Raw genomic sequence first — 20,463 nt, 5'->3', positions numbered from 1 at the left:
AAACTTAATGGCAATTGATAATTTATGAGTAATAACTTTTCATTATCATTGTCATATGCATAAACAATGTCATAGATCCGTCAAATTTCCCGCCATATCGATGGCACTTGACGTATCGTAGTTACTTCATGTAGGATAACCATGTATTTAGTTGTTATTAGTTTTAATTATATTTTAACTTTTAATTAATTAAACAATGAGATAATTGCGTGATACCTAGTCTAATAAGTTTAATTTGGGCTAGATATTCATATTTTTATACTCGTGATCAGCACCGATTAAAAATCATCGTGCATATTATACTACTCTTTGCACTTCCGTCAGTAGAAAAATCGTTTTTTTTTTAATGTAGGCGCGAAGAAAATTTGAATTTCGCGCCTTTTTCAACAGACAAAGTTGTTTGACCGGCTATTATATATTTATTCATTTTATAGTCGGGCAAGAAATTGTAGAAAATAATTCCTACTAATTCCACTTCCAACGACAGTTTTGTCACATTCTGGACGTAAAATGCTAAAACATGGCAACAATTTAGTATGGAGTTTTTTACGTACGTTGCCTCATGGGCCTGATGGCAGCAATAGGGAATATTAGGCAAAGCTCTGCGTAGGTGGCACCACTAGCACATACAGTAAACTTGATGTCATCATCAATGACACATCATGCGTCACTAGGTCAATCACATGGCTTACCGCGAAACACGACAATTGAAAGTTCGGTTTCTGCCTCTCTATCACTCTTGCTTATTCGATCGATAGAGAGGCAGATAAAGAAATCCCGATTACCAATTATTAGCCACCTGTAAACAAACCTTGGTGTATCAATGTCATAGTGAAAACTTGTCAAAAAACTGTTTAAAGCCCCCCATTCACACTCCTACCGTGTAGACCGCCTCGTAGTCCGCCTCGTTGGGTAGGATTGTGTATGGGGGTTGCGGACTACGAGCCGTCCTACCGTTTAGCCGTTTGTAGTTGCCCAAAATGCGCTCGAGTATTTAGCAAGAAGATAGGGTACGTGAGCCACCTAAGAGCGCATCAGAGAGTGGATCAGCTACACTCTAATAACACGAGCTAAAAATTGCCTAGTCCAGAGCACACAGTCGCTGGGGCCGAAATCGGTCAGGAAAGCATCATCATCATCAGGAGTGTGAATGGGGGGCTTAAGGCCTAGTATGTATACGTTACTCTATCTATGGTTTACTAAACAAATGATTGCTGCAATCTAGCGGCAGAACATTACAGTAATACTCCCTCATCATTGGCCTGTAACATCAATAAGATGATGGTTTAAACAGATTGTAGCACATAACATACATATATATTTCAATATTTTTAACCTGCTTGTCATCAGAGTTGAGCAAAAATTAACTTGAATAAGAATAAGAATAAAAACAGAAATTTTATTCTAATTCAAATCGATTTGAATTAAAATAATTCTTGCACTAGTTATTTTAGAATAAAATTAAGGTGAATAAATCATGTGACTTTTATTTTAAATGCGGAATAAAAAACAGAATAATTATTCTAGAAGTGGGACCATTCTAAATAAGGTTTTATTCAATTAAAATGTTATTTAGAATTAAGTTAATTTTTGTAGTACAATCGATTATATTTTGTAAGTTGATTTTCACCCTTCTATTTAAAAGTCGGATTGAATTGATATTTGTTACTTTAGTTTAGGTACAGTACACATTGAAGAGTTCCGCTATACACTATCTAGTTCTATCATCCGATCAGGGTGCTTAGCCAATATGCCAAACGTTAACGCTCCGTAGAGTTGCGTATGGTCTCTTTCTATCACTCTTACAAATTAGTGCGATAGAGACAGACAGCGTTTCGTTGTCGTAGCACAAACGATTGCCATGTTGGCTACGCATCCAAGGTGCCTAGCCAAGATGACAATTTTTGTTTTTAATTTAATAACCAAATCTTTGGGTACAATTTAGCAGTTCTGGGGGCCTAGCCTACACGCCAATCGCTTGCGCTCCAACAACGAAGCGCTTTCTGCCTCTATCACTCTTACATATTGGTGCGATAGAGAGACAGATACCGTGTCATTGTAGTAGCGCAAACGATTGGCATGTTGGCTGCGCACCCAAGGTGCCTAGCCAAGATGACAATTTTTGTTTTTAATTTAATAACCAAATCTTTGGGTACAATTTAGCAATTCTGGGGGCCTAGCCAACATGCCAATCACTTGCGCTCCAACAACGAAGTGCTTTCTGCCTCTATCACTCTTACATATTCGTCGATACTCTTACATGTCGTGCGATAGAGAGACAGATACCATTTCGTTGTAGTAGCGCAAACGATTGGCATGTTGGCTACGCACCCAAGGTGCCTAGCCAAGATGACAATTTTTGTTTTTAATTTAATAACCAAATCTTTGGGTACAATTTAGCAGTTCTGGGGGCCTAGCCAACATGCCAATCGTTTGCGCTACGACAACGAAACGCTATCTCTGCTTCTGTATCGCACTAATATGTAAGAGTGATAGAGACAGAAAGCGCTTCGTTGTTGGAGCGCAAGCGATTGGCATGTTGGCTAGGCCCCCAGAACAGCTAAATTCACCTAATGATTTGGTTAATAAAATAAAAACAAAAATTGGCATCTTGGCTAGGCACCTTGGGAGCGTAGCCAACATGCCAAACGTTTGCGCTACGACAACGAAACGCTATCTCTGTCTCTGTATCGCACTATATGTAAGAGTGATAGAGACAGAAAGCGCTTCGTTATTGGATCGCAAGCGATTGGCATGTTGGCTAGGCCCCCAGAACTGCAAAATTGACCTAATGATTTGGTTTTTAAATTAAGAACAAAAATTGTCATCTTGGCTAGGCATCTTGGGTTCGTAGCCAACATGCCAAACGTTTGCGCTACGACAACGAAACGCTATCTCTGTCTCTCTATCGGACTAATATGTAAGAGTGATAGAGACAAAAAGCGCTTCGTTGTTGGAGCGCAAGCGATTGGCATGTTGGCTAGGCCCCCAGAACAGCTAAATTTACCTAATGATTTGGTTAATAAAATAAAAACAAAAATTGGCATCTTGGCTAGGCACCTTAGGAGCGTAGCCAACATGCCAAACGTTTGCGCTACGACAACGAAACGCTATCTCTGTCTCTGTATCGCACTATATGTAAGAGTGATAGAGACAGAAAGCGCTTCGTTATTGGAGCGCAAGCGATTGGCATGTTGGCTAGGCTCCCAGAACTGCTAAATTGACCTAATGATTTGGTTTTTAAATTAAGAACAAAAATTGTCATCTTGGCTAGGCATCTTGGGTTCGTAGCCAACATGCCAATCGTTTGTGCTACGACAACAAAACGCTATCTCTGTCTCTCTCGCATTAATATGTAAGAGTGAAAGAGACAGAAAGCGCTTCGTTGTTGGAGCGCAAGCGATTGGCTTGTTGGCTAGGCCCCCAGAACAGCTAAATTTACCTAATGATTTGGTTATCAAATTAAAAACAAAAATTGGCATCTTGGGTAGGCACCTTGAGTGCGTAGCCAACATGCCAATGGTTTGCGCTACGACAACAAAACGCTATCTCTGGCTCTCTATCGCACTAATATGTAAGAGTGATAGAGACAGAAAGCGCTTCGTTGTCGGAGCGCAAGCGATTGGCATCTTAGCTAGGCCCCTAGACCAGCTAAATTGAACCTAATGATTTGGTTAGTAAATTAAAAATATTACGTTTACTGAAACTATGCGACAGTCAATTTGTAAGATTTTATTCCATAAAATGGGTATAAATTAGACAAGAGACTAACTACTATTACATCTACCTAACTATACGTAATTAGTACCGATACGGTACCCAGACCACATTTTTATTCGTGGAATATTATTTCGAATAAAAATCATGATTATATTTATTTGATTAAGAATATGTTATTCTCATTCAATTTTTTCTCATACGAATTATTCCCGGCCAAAATTATTTGAATATTTTTGACGGGAATAAAATCGAGATGATTTTATTCCTACAAATTCTTATTCAAATAATGATTTTATTCTTGAATGCCCAACACTGCTTGTCATATAGACTATTATAGACATTAATATCACACCAAATGAATCAAATACCAAATATTTTTTAATTATTTAGATCCTTTTATTGACATAACTGTAACCTATAATACATGGACTGCATGGTACATAAAACAAAATACCTATTCTATTTCTATGTATATATAATTACCAGTGATCGGGGATCTCTATGCCACTTGGGGTGAATGACCTCAATCATTATGCTAGTATGGATATGTCGCGGGATTCCGGGATTCGTGTGCGATATAGGAGAGTGTTTTGGCATGTTACTGTTAATCAATTAATCATGCATTGCGTATATTATTATTATTAATAATTGAAAATTTTATTACAGATCAATTGAATATATCAATAAAACCACTAAGCTCGCGTTACCTTATCAGTTTTGCATTGCCTTTCAACGACCGAGTCGAGACCCATGTTGCAGGTAGTAAACGCGTAAAAATAAATGTCAGTAGAACGATACATTGGTTACGCGTTGGTTTTCTTTTAATAAAAAACGCACTGCAGCTGCTTTTTGCACTCATTATATTATTAAGTGCAAAAATACCACGTGTCTTAATGACAAACTACATCCCGACATAACTGTTAAAATAGAAATACGTACGTACATATGTACGGTTCTTTAAAAATGTTTTACTTAAATTATTATATGTACTTATAAGAACATTTTTGTATAACTTAATATTTTTTTTGGATAATATTTTTTCTTTAAATCATAACCAACACTGTTTTTTTACAGTCCTTTATTTTATAAACGAATTACCAACACCGAAATAGCGTTAACTTTTCTAACAGTTTTGTTCCTATCGCGGGCCAAGCGGCGTATCCATATTACCATTTCGACTTGATGTCCCGCGGTGTGGCATAGAAATCCCCGATCACTGATAATTACTAACGAAAAACGAAAATGACATCACCATAAAAATAGTAAAAAACCGGCCAAGTGCGAGTCAGACTCGCAAACGAAGGGTTCCGTACCATTATCTATAAAAACGGTCACCCATCCAAGTACTGACCCCGCCCGACGTTGCTTAACTTCGGTCAAAAATCACGTTTTTGTATGGGAGCCCCACTTAAATCTTTATTTTATTCTGTTTTTAGTATTTGTTGTTATAGCGGTAACATAAATACATCATCTGTGAAAATTTCAACTGTCTAGCTATCACGGTTTGTGAGATACAGCATGGTGACAGACGGACGGACGGACGGACGGACAGTGGAGTCTTAGTAATAGGGTCCCGTTTTACCCTTTGGGTACGGGTACGGAACCCTAAAAAGAAACGAAACAAATCATAGATGGTAGGATCCTATAGATGTGCTATACGCGTGCATCCGTGAGGGACAAAACATACGCAATGCGACACGATGATTGGTCCATACTATATATACGGTGGGGAATAAAAAAAATGTGAGACTGTGACAAGGACAAACAATAATAGTGCTTTCGCTGCTACTGTCGCGACAGTCGAACAAATTGGATTGTGTCGCGAAGTGTTAAATAGATTTTGTCTATCTGGTTTACCAGAAAGCTAAGTGTTTACTGCTTTGTATTTATGTCTTATTATTGCATAATTAACTAATTAATGTTCTGGCTTGCCACGTTACTTTGCCGTGGAAGCAGTAATATGTGTACGAGTTTAGCTTGCCACGATTCTTGTCGTGGAAGCTGTTGGAGACCATCTTAGGTAAAGCGGACAAGGTTTATGTAGGAGCGCAGCGTCGATGGATGCTAGGTGCTTCGATCTTATAAGAGGGCGGCGGCTGCGGCTGCCGTGACTGAGAGAGTACGGTGGCTTCAGTCGTCAGGCGCCTCGACCTCAGAGGTGTGCCGACGTGCGGCAGTATACCTCGACCTTATAAGAGGGCGGCGGCTGCGGCGACCGTGACCGGGTGGGTACGGTGGCTTCAGTTGTCAGGCGCCTCGACCTTAGAGGTGTGCCGACGTGCGGCAGTATACCTCGACCTTATAAGAGGACGGCGGCTGCGGTGACCGTGAACGGGTGGGTACGGTGCTTCAGCCGTCAGGCGCCTCGACCTGATGTACCTGCTCCCTAGAGACGAGCGAGGCGGCGTTGGCTGCATGGTACTTTAGAGGTAAGGTATACCTCGACCCGGATAGGCCGTCCGGGTTCTCCGACCTGATGCGTCCGAGTCTCCATAGGGAGACTATCCAGTGCGAGGAGCACAGGACCTAGAGTATTCTGCGTCTGGCCGAATAAGATGGTGCTCATTAGTGTTAGAGTTAAATGATTGATATATGTAACTCTTATTTATGATCGATGGAAGATGCCATCACCTTTGGAAATAGACATAAAAAAAGCCTATACTTAGTTGTAAACACTTGGTGACCTGTCATTTCATATTTACCTTTTAACCACAGATGGTGCATGAGACGCAAAGAGCGAAGCAGATTGAGGAGACTACGACAGGACTGTAAGGTAGGACTAACCACTCCTATTTACCCTCACACACTACCATTATTCCAATTGTCGCGGCGTTCTAGACTATTGTTGTAGTCTAGTGTATTTACTTGTCTATCTAAGTATAGTGTTCAATAATGAGAACGCCGCGACAGCTACTCCTACTGAAGGATACATAAAACTATAGCGTTCGGTAATTTCCTCCACCTCTCATGTTTGATCCAGTTAAATACTAGATTCATGAAACAAATAATTGTATAGGTTAGCCTGGTCAAAATTTTAATAGTACAAGAAAAACACGATTGGATAAAAAAAACACAATAAAGAATAAATATAATTGAAGGGATGTTTACAAAAACAACATAACTGACTACACTGGTTGACACCTGAAACGATTAACAATGTTCTTAAAAAAGTGTCAACCGCTCTAAAGAATGGTTTTCCTAGGATAGCGCCGATAGCGGTGCCGTCATATAGCGGCCGTCTCCATACTAAATAATACGGCTAAATATGGATGTCGTAATATTTGTATGGAGACGGCCGCTATATGACGGCACCGCTATCCTAGGAAACTAGAGCATAAGCAGTTATGTTGTTTTTGTAAACATCCCTTCAATTTTCTTCATACTACTGTCTCTTTGAAGTTTAGGCAGCCGGTAGCCACACTGAAACTTTTAATTTTGCCCATGAGTTATGTTATAATAAATGCTACCATTGCTCTGCATAACCGGATGTCTGACTAATGCTCTAGTTTCCTAGGATAGCGGTGCCGTCATATAGCGGCCGTTTCCATACAAATACTCATCATTCTCTTGCCCTTGTCCCATTCACTCGGGGTCGGCGCAGCATGTCTTTCTCTTCCACACCTCTCTGTCGCCCGTCATTTCATCACTCACTTGCGTTCGTTTCATATCATCTCTCACACAGTCCATCCACCTTTTCCTCGGTTTTCCTCTTCTCGTACTTCCCTCCACATTCATTCGTAATACCTTTCTCGTCACATGACTTTCATCCCTCCGCATCACATGCCCGTACCACGCTAGGCGATTTGCCCTTACTTTGTCTGTTATGGGTGCAACTTTCAGGCTTCCTCTTATATACTCATTCCTTATCCTATCCATTCTCGTCACGCCACACATCCATCTTAACATTCTCATCTCCGCTACATGCAATCTCTTTTCATCCGTCACCTTTAGGGCCCAACACTCTGATCCATACATGACGACAGGTCTTATGATTGATTTATAAATTTTGCCCTTCAACCGAAGAGGCATTCGGGCGTCGCAAATGGTTCCCGTAACCTGTCGCCATTTCATCCATCCTTTGCTAATCCGGTTTTTCACGTCACGGTCAATATCGCCATCGCACTGTACTAGCGAACCGAGGTACTTAAAGTCGGAGCAGACCGGCAATGTAACGCCGTCGAGTTCAATGGCAGCAAAACTGGAGAGACCGCCAAAATCGCAGAACATGTGTTCTGTTTTAGATCTGCTGACCTTCAGGCCAACATTCTCCAATTTTTGCCGCCATTTCTCAAGTCTGCTCTGCACCTCGAGTTCATTTTCACCAACAAGCACAATGTCATCGGCAAACAGCATACACCAGGGTGCCTCCTCCTGTATGTCAGACGACAGAGCGTCCATAACAAGCAGGAAGAGGTAAGGGCTTAAAGCCGATCCCTGGTGCAAGCCTACCGTGACACTGAACTTGTCGGTGGTGCCAGCAGCTGACCGGACGCGTGTACAACATCGATTGTACATTGACCGAATTAGCTCTACATACTTCCCAGGCACGCATTTCTCTTTCAGAGCCCACCACAAAACCTCTCGGGGTACTCGGTCGTATACTTTTTCGAGGTCAACAAACACCATATGCAGGTTCTTTTTGGCATGTCGGTATTTTTCGCACAGATAGCGAAGCGTCTCCATACAAATACTACGACATCCATATTTAGCCGTATTATTTAGTATGGAGACGGCCGCTATATGACGGCACCGCTATCCTAGGAAAACCGATCTTAAGAAAAAATATTAATCTGCCCCTAATCTCTACTAAAGTGGGTCAAGCAGATCTTGTCAGTAGAAAAAGGCGGCAAATTTGAAAAATGTAGGCGCGAAGGGATATCATCTCATAGAAAATTTGAATTTCGCGCCTTTTTCTACAGACAAGATTTACTTGACCATCTATACTTACTAGAGTCTGGCTACTGAAATATTACACAAATGTTTGGCGGGAAATTCAAAAAATCTTGGGCTGGTCACACTTTGTGTAGTAGGAAATATAGTTTTGATACTAGAAAATATTTTTTCACCACACCAGCTCGGAAAGGCTTACTTTGCACTTCAAAAACTGATAACAAAGTTGCATTTTATTCACATGTGAGGCAAAGTAATCAAATGTAAATTTTGAGTTGTTTTCTTATGTTTGCTGGTAGAATTGACTTTTAAATGATGATTTTGGATGATAAATATTTAATAACATTCATTTGGATTTGATTTTCTTTGATATTTTACATTTAATATTTGCTTCGGGTTGGTGTGGTGAAAAATTTTGTGTTTCACTCGGGGGCAAATTTTGTTTAACCCTCGTGCTTTGAAACCCTCGCAACGCTCAAGATTCCATTTTTCGAACCACTCGCTACGCTCGTGGTTCAATTTTGGAATCTTTCGCTTGCTCGGGTGTCAATATTAGCACGAGCGGTTAAACAACAACTTTGCCCCCTTGTAAAACAAATAACTATTGATTTTCTGTGCACACGTAAGGTACCTAAGGATATAAGTTAAATATACGTTGACGTGCACTCAAAGTCAGCTCACATAATTTCTACCACTATGTAAAGTACAGTCAACGATAAACACATATGTTAACACTTTCTCACCATATACCATAGTAACAAGGCGAAAAATGAAATGTAGTGTAAATAAGACCTAGCTCTATAATACCGTAATATTAATCCATCACCAAAAAAATACATAAGTACTATGCCAAATATGCTAAATGCTAAGTATCAAAATATTTATAGAGCACCAACCTCCTAATTTGTTTACATTTGTTTAGGAGTTGTAAACATTGCAGTTTTTCGTTATACAACGCTACACGTCGACTTCGCACATTGTCGTAATTATTTACGAGCTTAAATAAAAGTTTGCGAACCACACTCAGTATAGACATTATTAATATAATTTAAAATAAACCCCTTATAAACCGCAAACAATTTGAATTAATGACATAAATTGACAACTGACTTTTAGCTTTTTTTAAATCATAGACAATTGGTGATACAACAACGAAATATCTGTCAACAATTTTTGGCTAGCCAGACTCTATTAATAACTCGCAAAGAGCGATGTTTTATCCTTGCAACATTCTGCTTATAACCACGTGTGCAGGGTCCTTTATTACTGCTTGTCAAACGCCAAATCAGCTGACGATGACAGCTGTCATTTTAAAGTGTAATACTACTAAATTAAGAATACCGAAAAACGAGTGTAATTTCATAACATTTACCGACTTTGTCTATTTGAGTAGTAGTACAATTTATTGCTCAATAGTTCAATGTATTTCTCAAACCGGTTGACTGAATAATAAGATTAATAAGTGAATAACCTTGAATAATTATCCAATTTGTTATAGTGTGTGTATCAACACTATAACAAATTGGATAATTATTCAAGGCCGACTATTTCTTTATCTAATCAAGCTTGTTAGTTGTTTTCATTTTAGTTTTGATCTCAACTGAAGTCAGTCGGTTGATACAGAGTTCAGTCGACCGGCATCAAGTTCGGTTATTTCACTTATTTCACGTTCCAGAATTTGAACAGTTCATTTCACAATGGCGTACATAGTAGATATGCGTTCGGACACCGTAACAAAGCCTACCAAGGCGATGAAACATGCTATGGTGAATTCTGCTTTGGGAGATGATGTTTTTGGAGAGGACCCAACGGTCAACGCCTTAGAAAGTAAGATAGCGGCTTTGATGGGGAAGCCTGCAGCGTTGTTTGTGCCTTCTGGTACCATGTCCAATTTGATTGCGAGTAAGTTTCATTTATAAATTACCTGTAAGTATTTATAAAACAAAAAATATATAAATATTAGGGGTCATCTTACACAGATCAACCTAGCCATCAACCAACCTAGCTATCAACCAAGCTGGGCGACGATATACATACTTATATAGATAAATACATACCTATGTGTTATATACATAGAAAACACCTATGACTCAGAAACAAATATTTAAGTTTTGTGCAAGCACTTTGCAAGTTGTTAAACCCACTTGAATGTTACCTATTGTTACTTGAACAAACAAGATTGACTTGGTAATAAATATGTTAGTGTGCTTTGCTTGAAGAAATTAACTTGTCGACTGCGGAAGTTGGATATACTTATACAATTTAAATTTAACGCCCCTGTCATGACCCCCCACACTCTCCTCGATCCGCCTTTGGGGGACACTGGGCAGATGTAATGTGGGCAATAATTAGAGCTATTTTATCAAAACATTTTTTTTGTTATTTCAGTCATGGTGCATTGCAATAAGCGAGGCACAGAAGTCATTGTTGGAGACAAGGCACACATTTACAAATATGAACAAGGCAAGTTGTTCTCATCTTCCATACATTTATTTTACATGAAAGAGTTTTAAATGCAGAAAGTTAAAACTCAAACAAAATCATGCTTCGAGTTTAAGAGCTGATGTAGATGGCGCTCTATAGATCTGTACAATCAAAGAATTTAATTTCTGACCCATTTCATACAAAGTGGGTAGAAATTAAATTATTTGACTGTACATTGTGCAGTAATTATGGCTGTCAAAAGTTGACTGTTGACAATCCAGTTACCTCAAAACTTATAACACTAGAGTCAGTTCATGAAAATCTGCAGTGGATTTGATAGCCCACGCAGTGCACGTGTTATTTTAAACGTCAAACTTCTATGAAATTATTGACGTATAAATGACACTTGCACTGCATGGGCTATCAAATCCACTGCAGACTTTTCTTGGTCCGACTCTATCTGCCATCTACTTTAGCCATAATACTTTGGGCACTATTTTTCTTATACTTGATAAGTACCTACGCTTACGCTACGCTCTACCTCTACCTTCAAGCTCCTGGAATGGCAAGGACTTGGCATCAACATCAACGGCGAATACATCACTCACCTTCGGTTTGCCGACGATATCGTAGTCATGGCAAAGTCGATGGAGGAACTCAGCATGATGCTCGATGACCTCAACCGAGTTTCACAACGGGTGGGCTTGAAAATGAACATGGACAAGACGAAACTTATGTCAAATGCCAATGTTGTACCCATCCCAGTCTCTGTTGGGAACTCGGTACTCGAAGTTGTTGACTCGTACATCTACCTAGGACAAGTAGTCCAATTAGGTAGGTCCAACTTCGAGAAAGAGGTCAACCGCCGAATCCAACTCGGTTGGGCAGCGTTCGGGAAACTACGTAATGTCTTTTCGTCCGACATACCTCAGTGCCTCAAGACGAAAGTCTTTAATCAATGTGTGTTACCAGTGATGACTTACGGCTCCGAAACGTGGTCTTTCACTATCGGCCTCATCTCAAAACTCCAAAGTCGCTCAACGAGCTATGGAGAGGGCTATCTCGGAGTTTCTCTGCGTGATCGAATCAGAAATGAGGAGATCCGTAGACGAACTAAAGTCACCGACATAGCCCACCGGATTAGCAAGCTGAAGTGGCAATGGGCAGGCCACATTGCACGCAGAGAAGATGGCCGATGGGGTCGAAAAGTGCTCGAGTGGAGACCACGGACTAGCAAGCGCAGCGTAGGACGTCCACCCACAAGATGGACAGACGACCTTGTTAAGGCCGCCGGAGGACGCTGGATGCGGGTCGCTTCCAACCGGTACGAATGGAGGTCCAAGGGGGAGGCCTATGTTCAGCAGTGGACGTCTTATGGCTGAGATGACCTTATAAAGGCTTAAATGTCTACGTAAAAATACAAAGTGCAAAATCATGTGGGAAATATATTCCCTCTACCTCATAAAGGCTTAAATGTCTACGTAAAAACCTATGTTATGTCGTCTTCAGGCGGTGCAGCACACGTCGGCGGCTGCCTGTTATCCACAATGGAGAACAATCCCGACGGCACCTTCGACCTGGAGAAGATGGAGAAGCGCATCCGAGGCACCGACATACACGAGCCAATCACATCGCTCGTCTGCATTGAGAACACGCATAACGTTTGTGGCGGGAAGGTAAGCTATTTTTCCTAGCCTACTCGAGTGACCCACTGTTGGGCAAAGGCATCTCCCCTTAATTTCCATGACTCCCGATTTGGTGTTTCCTCCGGCCAGTTATTCAGGAAGCTGTACAGGTCGTCCCGCCATCTCCGTTTGGGCATAGAGAAATATAAGTAAGACAAGAGTGCTCACTCCATACATCTCTAATCTCAACAACATAAGACTTTCCGGTCGGTGCTACATGTATTGTCACTTGACAGTACTACTACTACTATTACTTAAAGTACTGATAATTCCGCTACTCGATGCTAGATGTCGACTATGAAAATACTAATATTTTTGGTACCAAAACTGATGTATGGAGTGAGCATTCTTGTCTTACTTATATTTCTCTATGGTTTGGGCCTGCCGTAGGTAAGCTATGTGCCATATAATTTGCGTCACGGTCACAGGCACATCTACACCAAGGCTTGGAACCGGTTTTTTCTTCATACAAAAAATACCGGTATTATTACGTTCTTTGGTTTATTATTCTATTTTTGATGGGTCAATCTAATAATTCGAAGTCGCTTCCTAAATACATGATTCAGTCCTACGGAAAGAGCATAAAATAATTAAAAATATTGGGTTATTTAGGGATTAAAAAAAAAAAACGATTCCGAGCCCCAGTCTACAGAGACCGAGCTGCTTTCTGCGGCAGTTTCCTCGTTCTTTCTGTACATCCAAGAGCGATGAAAAGGGGTCAATTTGTTAAGAATTTCCAGTCAAAATGATTAAAATATCTTTGCCTTTGAGTTGCAATGTTCCTACGTTGCATCTTTTATGGTAGCATGCAATATTCCTTGGATAAGCAGAAAGTCACGATAAGTATTAATTATTTATGGTCGTTTGCGCTTAATAGGTTTCGTTCTAAACATTAAATTGTTCCGTGACAAGTAAAGTTTTTTTTATACTAAGTCGGTAGCAATCAAGCATAGGGCTCGCCGGATGGTAAGCGGTTACTGTAGACTATGGACGATTTTTTTCTTTTCAATGCTACACGTTTGTGATGTCACCCTTCTGCTTCAGCCTATAAATCGACAGACTTAGTGCGCGAGACGCATGACGTATAAAGCTACAAGCTACTACAGTAGCTATAAGCTACTGTTACACATGCTGATTACTAGCACGAAAGCATGCCAATATTTGAGCAATTGCTACTTAGTAGTATGTGTGTCGTAACATTGCTAATAATGAGCATGCTCATTTTGAGTTTGCTCAAAAATCAACGGTCGTGCGATTTTTGGTCATGCTACCTGCAGCGCGGGTGGAGGGGGGCGTGCTATTAGCGCGTGTGAACAGGTTTGCTTATTGAGCATGCTAGTATGTTGTTTCTGTATAGCGCTTTCAACTTGAGAGAGTAAAAAGTCAAATTGATGCGGTAGCATCCGCAAATATTTTTTATAACCCGCAGCATCTTCTACTCGCATTTCTGTAAGCAATTGAGCACTTGCTCCAAAGTCCTGTCTTCTAGATATCCAATCACGGACTCAAATCTTTCTCTTTCTTTTCTTGTTTTGTCGAGCTGATATATATAAGCTTCTGGATGCATTGCATCGCCAGCAAAAGGATGATCTTATTCAGCTCCATACGGATAGCTGTTTGATTTTCCATGGCTTTATTTGAACTGACAGAGAGCGAGAGAGCACGCTATAAAATGGCATGTGTATTGGAGTGTTTGCTTTGAGCATGCTTATTCAGGAGCATACTTAAAACTAGCATGCCTATTGCTAGCAAATGTAAACTGCTCATAAGCATGCTCGTATTGAGCTTACTCAATAGCACGCTTTTTAGCATGCTATTTTAGAGCATGTGTAACAGTAGCTATACACTACGAAGTGGCACAGAAATTAAATTCATTAACTGTACTTTGCTCTATTATCTAATTATGACCACATAGGCGCATACATAGGTGCAGAGGTTACCAATAAAATAGATAAAGACTGCTTTGGCTGGACAATAATTGCCTATGTTAATTATATTTGAGCACTATTTCGCACTTATCTATCAAATTTATTGGCGGTGTTCTCAACTGGTTGATAATGCTCATTAGAGATATTTAGGTACCAGAGGCTAGTAAATAAAAATACCGACAACTCCCACGCAACACCGCGTTCCCCGTTGTATCTTATAATTGGTGTAGGTGGCGCTATTTACTATTTTAGCTTTGCGTGTATGAAAACTATCAAGTTGCTGCTATTTATGACACATGGGGCCTATTTCATAAGAAAATACAAGCTATTATATAGGAATATGCCCTGAACGTAAAATAGGACTAACACTAACATAGGTACAATAAAATAATTTTGACCATACTTATTTAATAGCTATAGATGGCACCAATATACATATATCGTGGTCAGAATTTCAGAATTGATCACTTCATGTTCACTAACATGAAGTGAGTTTGACTTTTCATGATGTGGTCAACCAATAATTCAATGATTGCCACATCATGAAATTATCAATTCTAAGATTTGGCCACGACACGTACATACCTACCAATAGGTTTACTTATATAAACGCTCGTGATTAATAACCCGCTTGTAACGCCATCTATCGGTCGAATATAATAGATCCCTGAAATAAAGAGAAAACTGTGTGACTAATTGTGGAAAGGTGTGACTAGTTTGTGCTGAATTTGGTATCCAGGTGCTGCCCATGAAATGGCTTGATGAGCTGTCTGTCATCTGCAAGAAACATTCATTACCTATACATGTGGATGGAGCCCGCATCTTCAACGCGGCAGGTAAAATACGCAAGCTTAATCATTTGATTTATTTAAATTTACAACAGTGCCATCTCGTTCCTAATCCTGGAGTTACCAACTAACCCACTACGTCCAATTGTAATTGACGTAGAATTCGACTACGATACGACTTGGTACCTATACTTACCTACTCTTGGCAGTGGCAATGCAAGGCCGCTCGCGCGCTTATTTCACATAAAAATTGGCGAGGGACTTACGGGCGAGGACGATGGAAGTGTCACCATGAACGTCAAACTCTATGAAAATATATTATGATGTTTATATCACGTAACAGACTACCTGTACCCTGTACCTCGTCAGTTAAAAATAGTTTTCAACAGTCTGGTTCGTTTTTAACTTGTATAACCACGACTTTCTTTGTGTAGCATACCTGAACGTCCCCGTGAAAGAAGTAGTCAAGCACTGCGACAGCATATCCGTGTGTTTCAGCAAAGGCTTGAGCTGTCCGGTCGGCTCAGCGCTAGTGGGCTCCGTACATTTCATTGAACAGTAAGTATGTCATATGGTAGTGAGGTAATTGAACCCCTTGAGTCCCGCTTACGCTGTATTGCGTTGGCAGAAAGTTACTTGTGTTGTTACGCGATATTTCACATGGGCTTTGGTATAAAATGTATGAAAATTGAATTAAACCCCCTGAAATTTAGAACATTCTAGCATGCTGGTCTATGCCTGGGACTCGATAGGTTATCACAGCCTATTTTTTCATGAGGGCCACAAATAACGGTTTTGCCTTGAAGCCCTGGGCCGCCGGGTGAATTTGCTTAAAGGTGACATACGGATGGCAAGGTCACCTGCAGAGCCCGGCGGGCCGCAGGTTGCGTATGGCTGGATTATCATATTTAAAAAAGTTTTGTACGGAACACTAAAAAATCTACATCTTGAGATTAGTCCACTTCAAACACGCGTACACTCGAGTCTCGGGTTCTCTCCCAGTTCTTATTTTTGATTAGCTCATTAGTTCTTCTTTTTGATTTCAGAGCGCGACGCGTCCGAAAAATGTTAGGAGGCGGCATGCGACAAGCCGGAGTGTTGGCGGCGTGTGCACTCGTGGCGCTCGATGAAATTGTTCCGCAACTGGAGCTGGATCACAAACGCGCCAACAGAATGGCTAAAGGTAAGGTTGTAATCCGATCAGCTAAGCTAGACCTTAGACAGATCATCTTTTCGTGGTCACCACGCAATATTTAGCGTTCTATATAGCAGCCGAGCATATCAGCATACATATTTTTTAAATTATTGACGCGAAGGCCCGACAATGCGCAGGGGAGTGTGCTTAAACTGTAGAGTATCTCCTTATTGGCGTGAGGTGTAAATGTCACTGTCAAGTTTAACACGGAACGTGGATCCACGTTAGTAAGTATTGAACTACAATAAAATTAATCGGTACTTCTTGCACGGATGCACGTTCCGGCATACAAGAGGTTAAGTCTTTCTAAGGCAGAGGGAACATATTTCCCACTTGATTTTGAACTTTATTTGTTTCAGTGATAGGGTTAAATTATGCATAATTTCTGTACCCTTATGTCTTATAAAGGGTATAATTATCGATTTAGGTCAAGGTGGTAGTTGGCCTTCCACGACTATTACGGAACGCTGTTCACATGTTCATAAATTGTCATAGGTGACTACGATAAAACACGAACTTTATCTGTGAGTGACTTATTATAGTCACTTCCCATTGTTTTAACCAAATATTTAAAATACATATATCTTGCAATTAAAGAGAGCATGCCGAGTAATATTGACATAATTTTTACCCATTCTTGATAGTAACTTTATCCCAGTCTTTTTACATTTAGTTTTATGAATTCCAGTAATCGAAGGCATGTTTCTCAAATGTTTCACCGTGGACGTCCAGAACCAACACACCAACATAGTTCTCGTGCGACTCACACCAAAATGTCCCGTCGGAGCGGGAAGGGTCGTACAGAGGTTAGCGCAAGTTTCGCTGCAGGAGACTCAGGTTTGTACCTACTTACTCCATATCCCTTTAAGAGCCCATCAACGTGCACACTAGCGCCACTGCTAAATAATTGTGCTTATTAAACTTTAACGACAGGTATTTAAAAAGGGGGCCGCTACGTACTGTATTGTGTATTTAAGTACCTTTTGCATACATCAAACTAGTTTTAATGTTGCTGGATTCATCAATCTATGCGTCCAAAATTAAAACGGCCGTTTTTGTTTTGAGTTCATAGATCGACGAATGCGTTGATGGGCTCTTAAACATCCCATTTCTACCCCCAACCATTACATACCATAACCTTATCCCTTTTAAATAAAAGCCAAACTTAACAGTTTGACAGGCTCAGATAGGGGTGTCCGAATGAAGTAAAGTTGAACCATATCAGTTAAAACAAAATTAAAAATAATTGTGGGTAACGGGTAACCCTGCCTTATAAAACCTTAAAATGGGCACGCGCAGAAGATTCATCGAATCCCAATTTAGATTCCTGAATCCAGATTTATGTATTAATATACTCATACTAATAGACTGCATTAATTAATTACTAGCGACCCGCGCCGGCTTGGCACTGGTTACACAACACCATAACAAATTATATACCTAAACCCTCAATAATCATACTCTATTGATAGGTCCGCAGGTAAACCGCATGAAAATTCGTTCAGTAGGTATTCGTTTTTGAGTTTATCGTGAACATACATACACACAAACAGACAGACGCGGCGGTGGACTTTGTTTTATAAAGTGTAGTGATTATTATTGTCACTGTACAACTCTAGCTAGCATAAGTTTAAATGAATAAATTGTACCTAATATTATTTAATCTATAATTAGCACATTTGTGTTACAACTTACAGGGCGACTGCAAAACCGCGAACGACGAAGGCGTGATACTGAAAAGCATCATCTTCGACGACCAAACTATTCGCTTTACACTCCACAACGGAATAACAGATGAGGACCTGTGGCTAGCCATCATGAAGATCACATACGTGTTCAAGGAGATTGAGGCGGAGGCGGGGAAGGCTACTAAAATTTAGAACGTTTACCTATGGGCCAAGCAATAAGAAGGTATAGAGGGAAATGCTAGGATCACAATTTTTGACTCCGTAACTTTATTCGGACTAGTTAGGAGGTGAACATATCAAAAGTCCCCGGCCATAGCCCCGGTGCTGGGTGGTAGACGGGGGTAAGAAGGTCAAATTTTTCGGTTTTTCACTTATATCTTGGAAACTTTGCGTCCCCCCAGCACCGAGGCTACGACCGGGGACTTTTGATATGTTCACCTCCTAACCTAACTAGTCCAAACAAAGTTACCGAGTCAAAAATTGTGTTCCAAGCATTTCCCTCTACAACTTGCATTCATTTCGTGACCTACTATGGACAAAGAGAATAAATAGTATAGAGGGGTCCTGTAATAGTAAATTTGTCTGTCATTTGTCTCATGTCTTTGCTATGGACAGTTGCGGATTTGTAGTCTTTGCCGCCCTAGGCCACAGGCCCTGTAGCCGCCCCTTTCTCAGCACCGATCATATTTACTACATTTTTAATTATTTCTTGTTATCATCAGCGAATTTTTGACACAATTTGCCGCCCATAAATAAAAACCTTGGTTCTTCCAATAATTGGTTCTTTCTCTCTTTCTAAATCTTATAGAACAAAACTAGAGACTGGTAAAACCCCATTGATATAATGCATGACTACCTAGGATCACAATAAAAATAAAAACATTTTTTGTCATAACTCATTATCAATCGGCGAACTCATTAATGTCAAATACGGCGCAGGTATAGCGATAGCAATACAAAATTTGGTTCTATACAACAGGGGTCTCCAAACTTTTTAACCTGACGCCATATTGCGCCTCAGAAACCTTGGCGCGGCGCGCCACCGTCGGGGCGCCGGGGAGGGGGGATGTGTCTGGTTGCTGCTGTTAGCGCCGAACCCCTGGAGCCTGCCTCCCGCGGGCCGGACGCTAACGCGTCGCGGGCAGGGGTTTGGAGACCCCTGCTATACAAGAAAATGGTTTGGTAACGGATTTGATGCAACCGACTTTTGCGGACCAGTAACGTCTAGGTTTTTGCTGTTAACCTTTTACCAGGCTGACAATTCAAAAATGATCATCGAATTACAGTCTTGCATCGAAAATAGAACACATGTGGGAAATATATATCCCTTAGCCTGGTAAAGGGTTAATGCGTCTTGCAATTGGAATCTCTTGCAATATTGGTTTATAGTACAAACCAACACATTGACTAGTATTTGTAAACCTTAAAACTCGACTAAGATTGCGTTTTCAATATGCTTTGCAAAAATACCAAAGCATTTAAAAAGCAAGCAAGTAAGTTTAACCATATTTAACGGGTTAGCACTGATTGACTAGCACGATATCTTTTTGCGGATTAGCAAAGTAATATTTTGGTATTCATTAAATACTAAAGCATTTATTTCGGATTATGTTAGGCGATATATTTCTTTTATGTTAAACAATAATAATTGGTTAGATTATATATGAAGGTTAATTCGCCAGTAACTGGCCGGTTTTAGTAACTGGCCGCCCTAAACTAAAAATGAATTGTATTCACCTATAAACAGAATTTATTTTAGTATAAGGCGGCTAGTTATTGAAGGCTGGCCAGTTATTGAAACCTTATACTAAAATAAACTCTGTTTATAGGTAAATAGAATTCATTTGGTGGCCAATTACTAACAGTGGCCAGTTACGGGCGAATTACCCTAGTTAATTATTAATTACGCTCGAAAAAAATACTAGTAACATTGTGGCAGACAATTAAGGTTCCGTCACACAGGCGCGTTTTCCGGGCGGGGCGTGAGCGGCGCGTGAGCGTTTTATATGTAAAAGCGGCGCGCCCCGCTCACGCCCCGCCCGGAAAACGCGCCTGGGTGACGAAGCCTTAAATGAAGCACATGTCAAATGCTGTGCCAATCACGACTTTATATCTATAATTAATTATAAGGTTATTATTCGAATG

The 20,463-nt window shown here is 40.4% G+C and overlaps 1 protein-coding gene across 1 annotated transcript; it reads left to right on the top strand.

Annotated features, from left to right (window-relative positions):
- Window positions 1–10,193: 10,193 nt before the first annotated feature.
- Window positions 10,194–20,263, top strand: LOC134791275 (uncharacterized). Its single transcript, XM_063762262.1, has 8 exons — window positions 10,194–10,512; window positions 10,999–11,073; window positions 12,544–12,710; window positions 15,387–15,483; window positions 15,870–15,993; window positions 16,482–16,618; window positions 17,319–17,467; window positions 18,328–20,263. Exons 1-8 carry the CDS (start codon window positions 10,308–10,310, stop codon window positions 18,508–18,510), a joined length of 1,137 nt encoding a protein of 378 aa, XP_063618332.1. The 5' UTR covers window positions 10,194–10,307; the 3' UTR covers window positions 18,511–20,263.
- Window positions 20,264–20,463: the final 200 nt, after the last annotated feature.

The sequence above is a fragment of the Cydia splendana genome, chromosome 6 (genome assembly GCF_910591565.1).
Source record: "Cydia splendana chromosome 6, ilCydSple1.2, whole genome shotgun sequence".
Lineage (NCBI taxonomy): Eukaryota > Metazoa > Arthropoda > Insecta > Lepidoptera > Tortricidae > Cydia > Cydia splendana.
Note: the sequence above shows the minus strand (reverse complement) of the source record. Positions and strands in the feature narration are given on the sequence as shown.

Coding starts and splice junctions, on each gene's coding strand:
- LOC134791275 (XM_063762262.1), top strand. CDS start 10,308: ATGGCGTACATAGTAGATATGCGTTCGGACACCGTAACAAAGCCTACC. Junction 15,994..16,481: donor TCCGTACATTTCATTGAACA/GTAAGTATGTCA, acceptor TTTTGATTTCAG/AGCGCGACGCGTCCGAAAAA. Junction 16,619..17,318: donor CGCCAACAGAATGGCTAAAG/GTAAGGTTGTAA, acceptor TATGAATTCCAG/TAATCGAAGGCATGTTTCTC.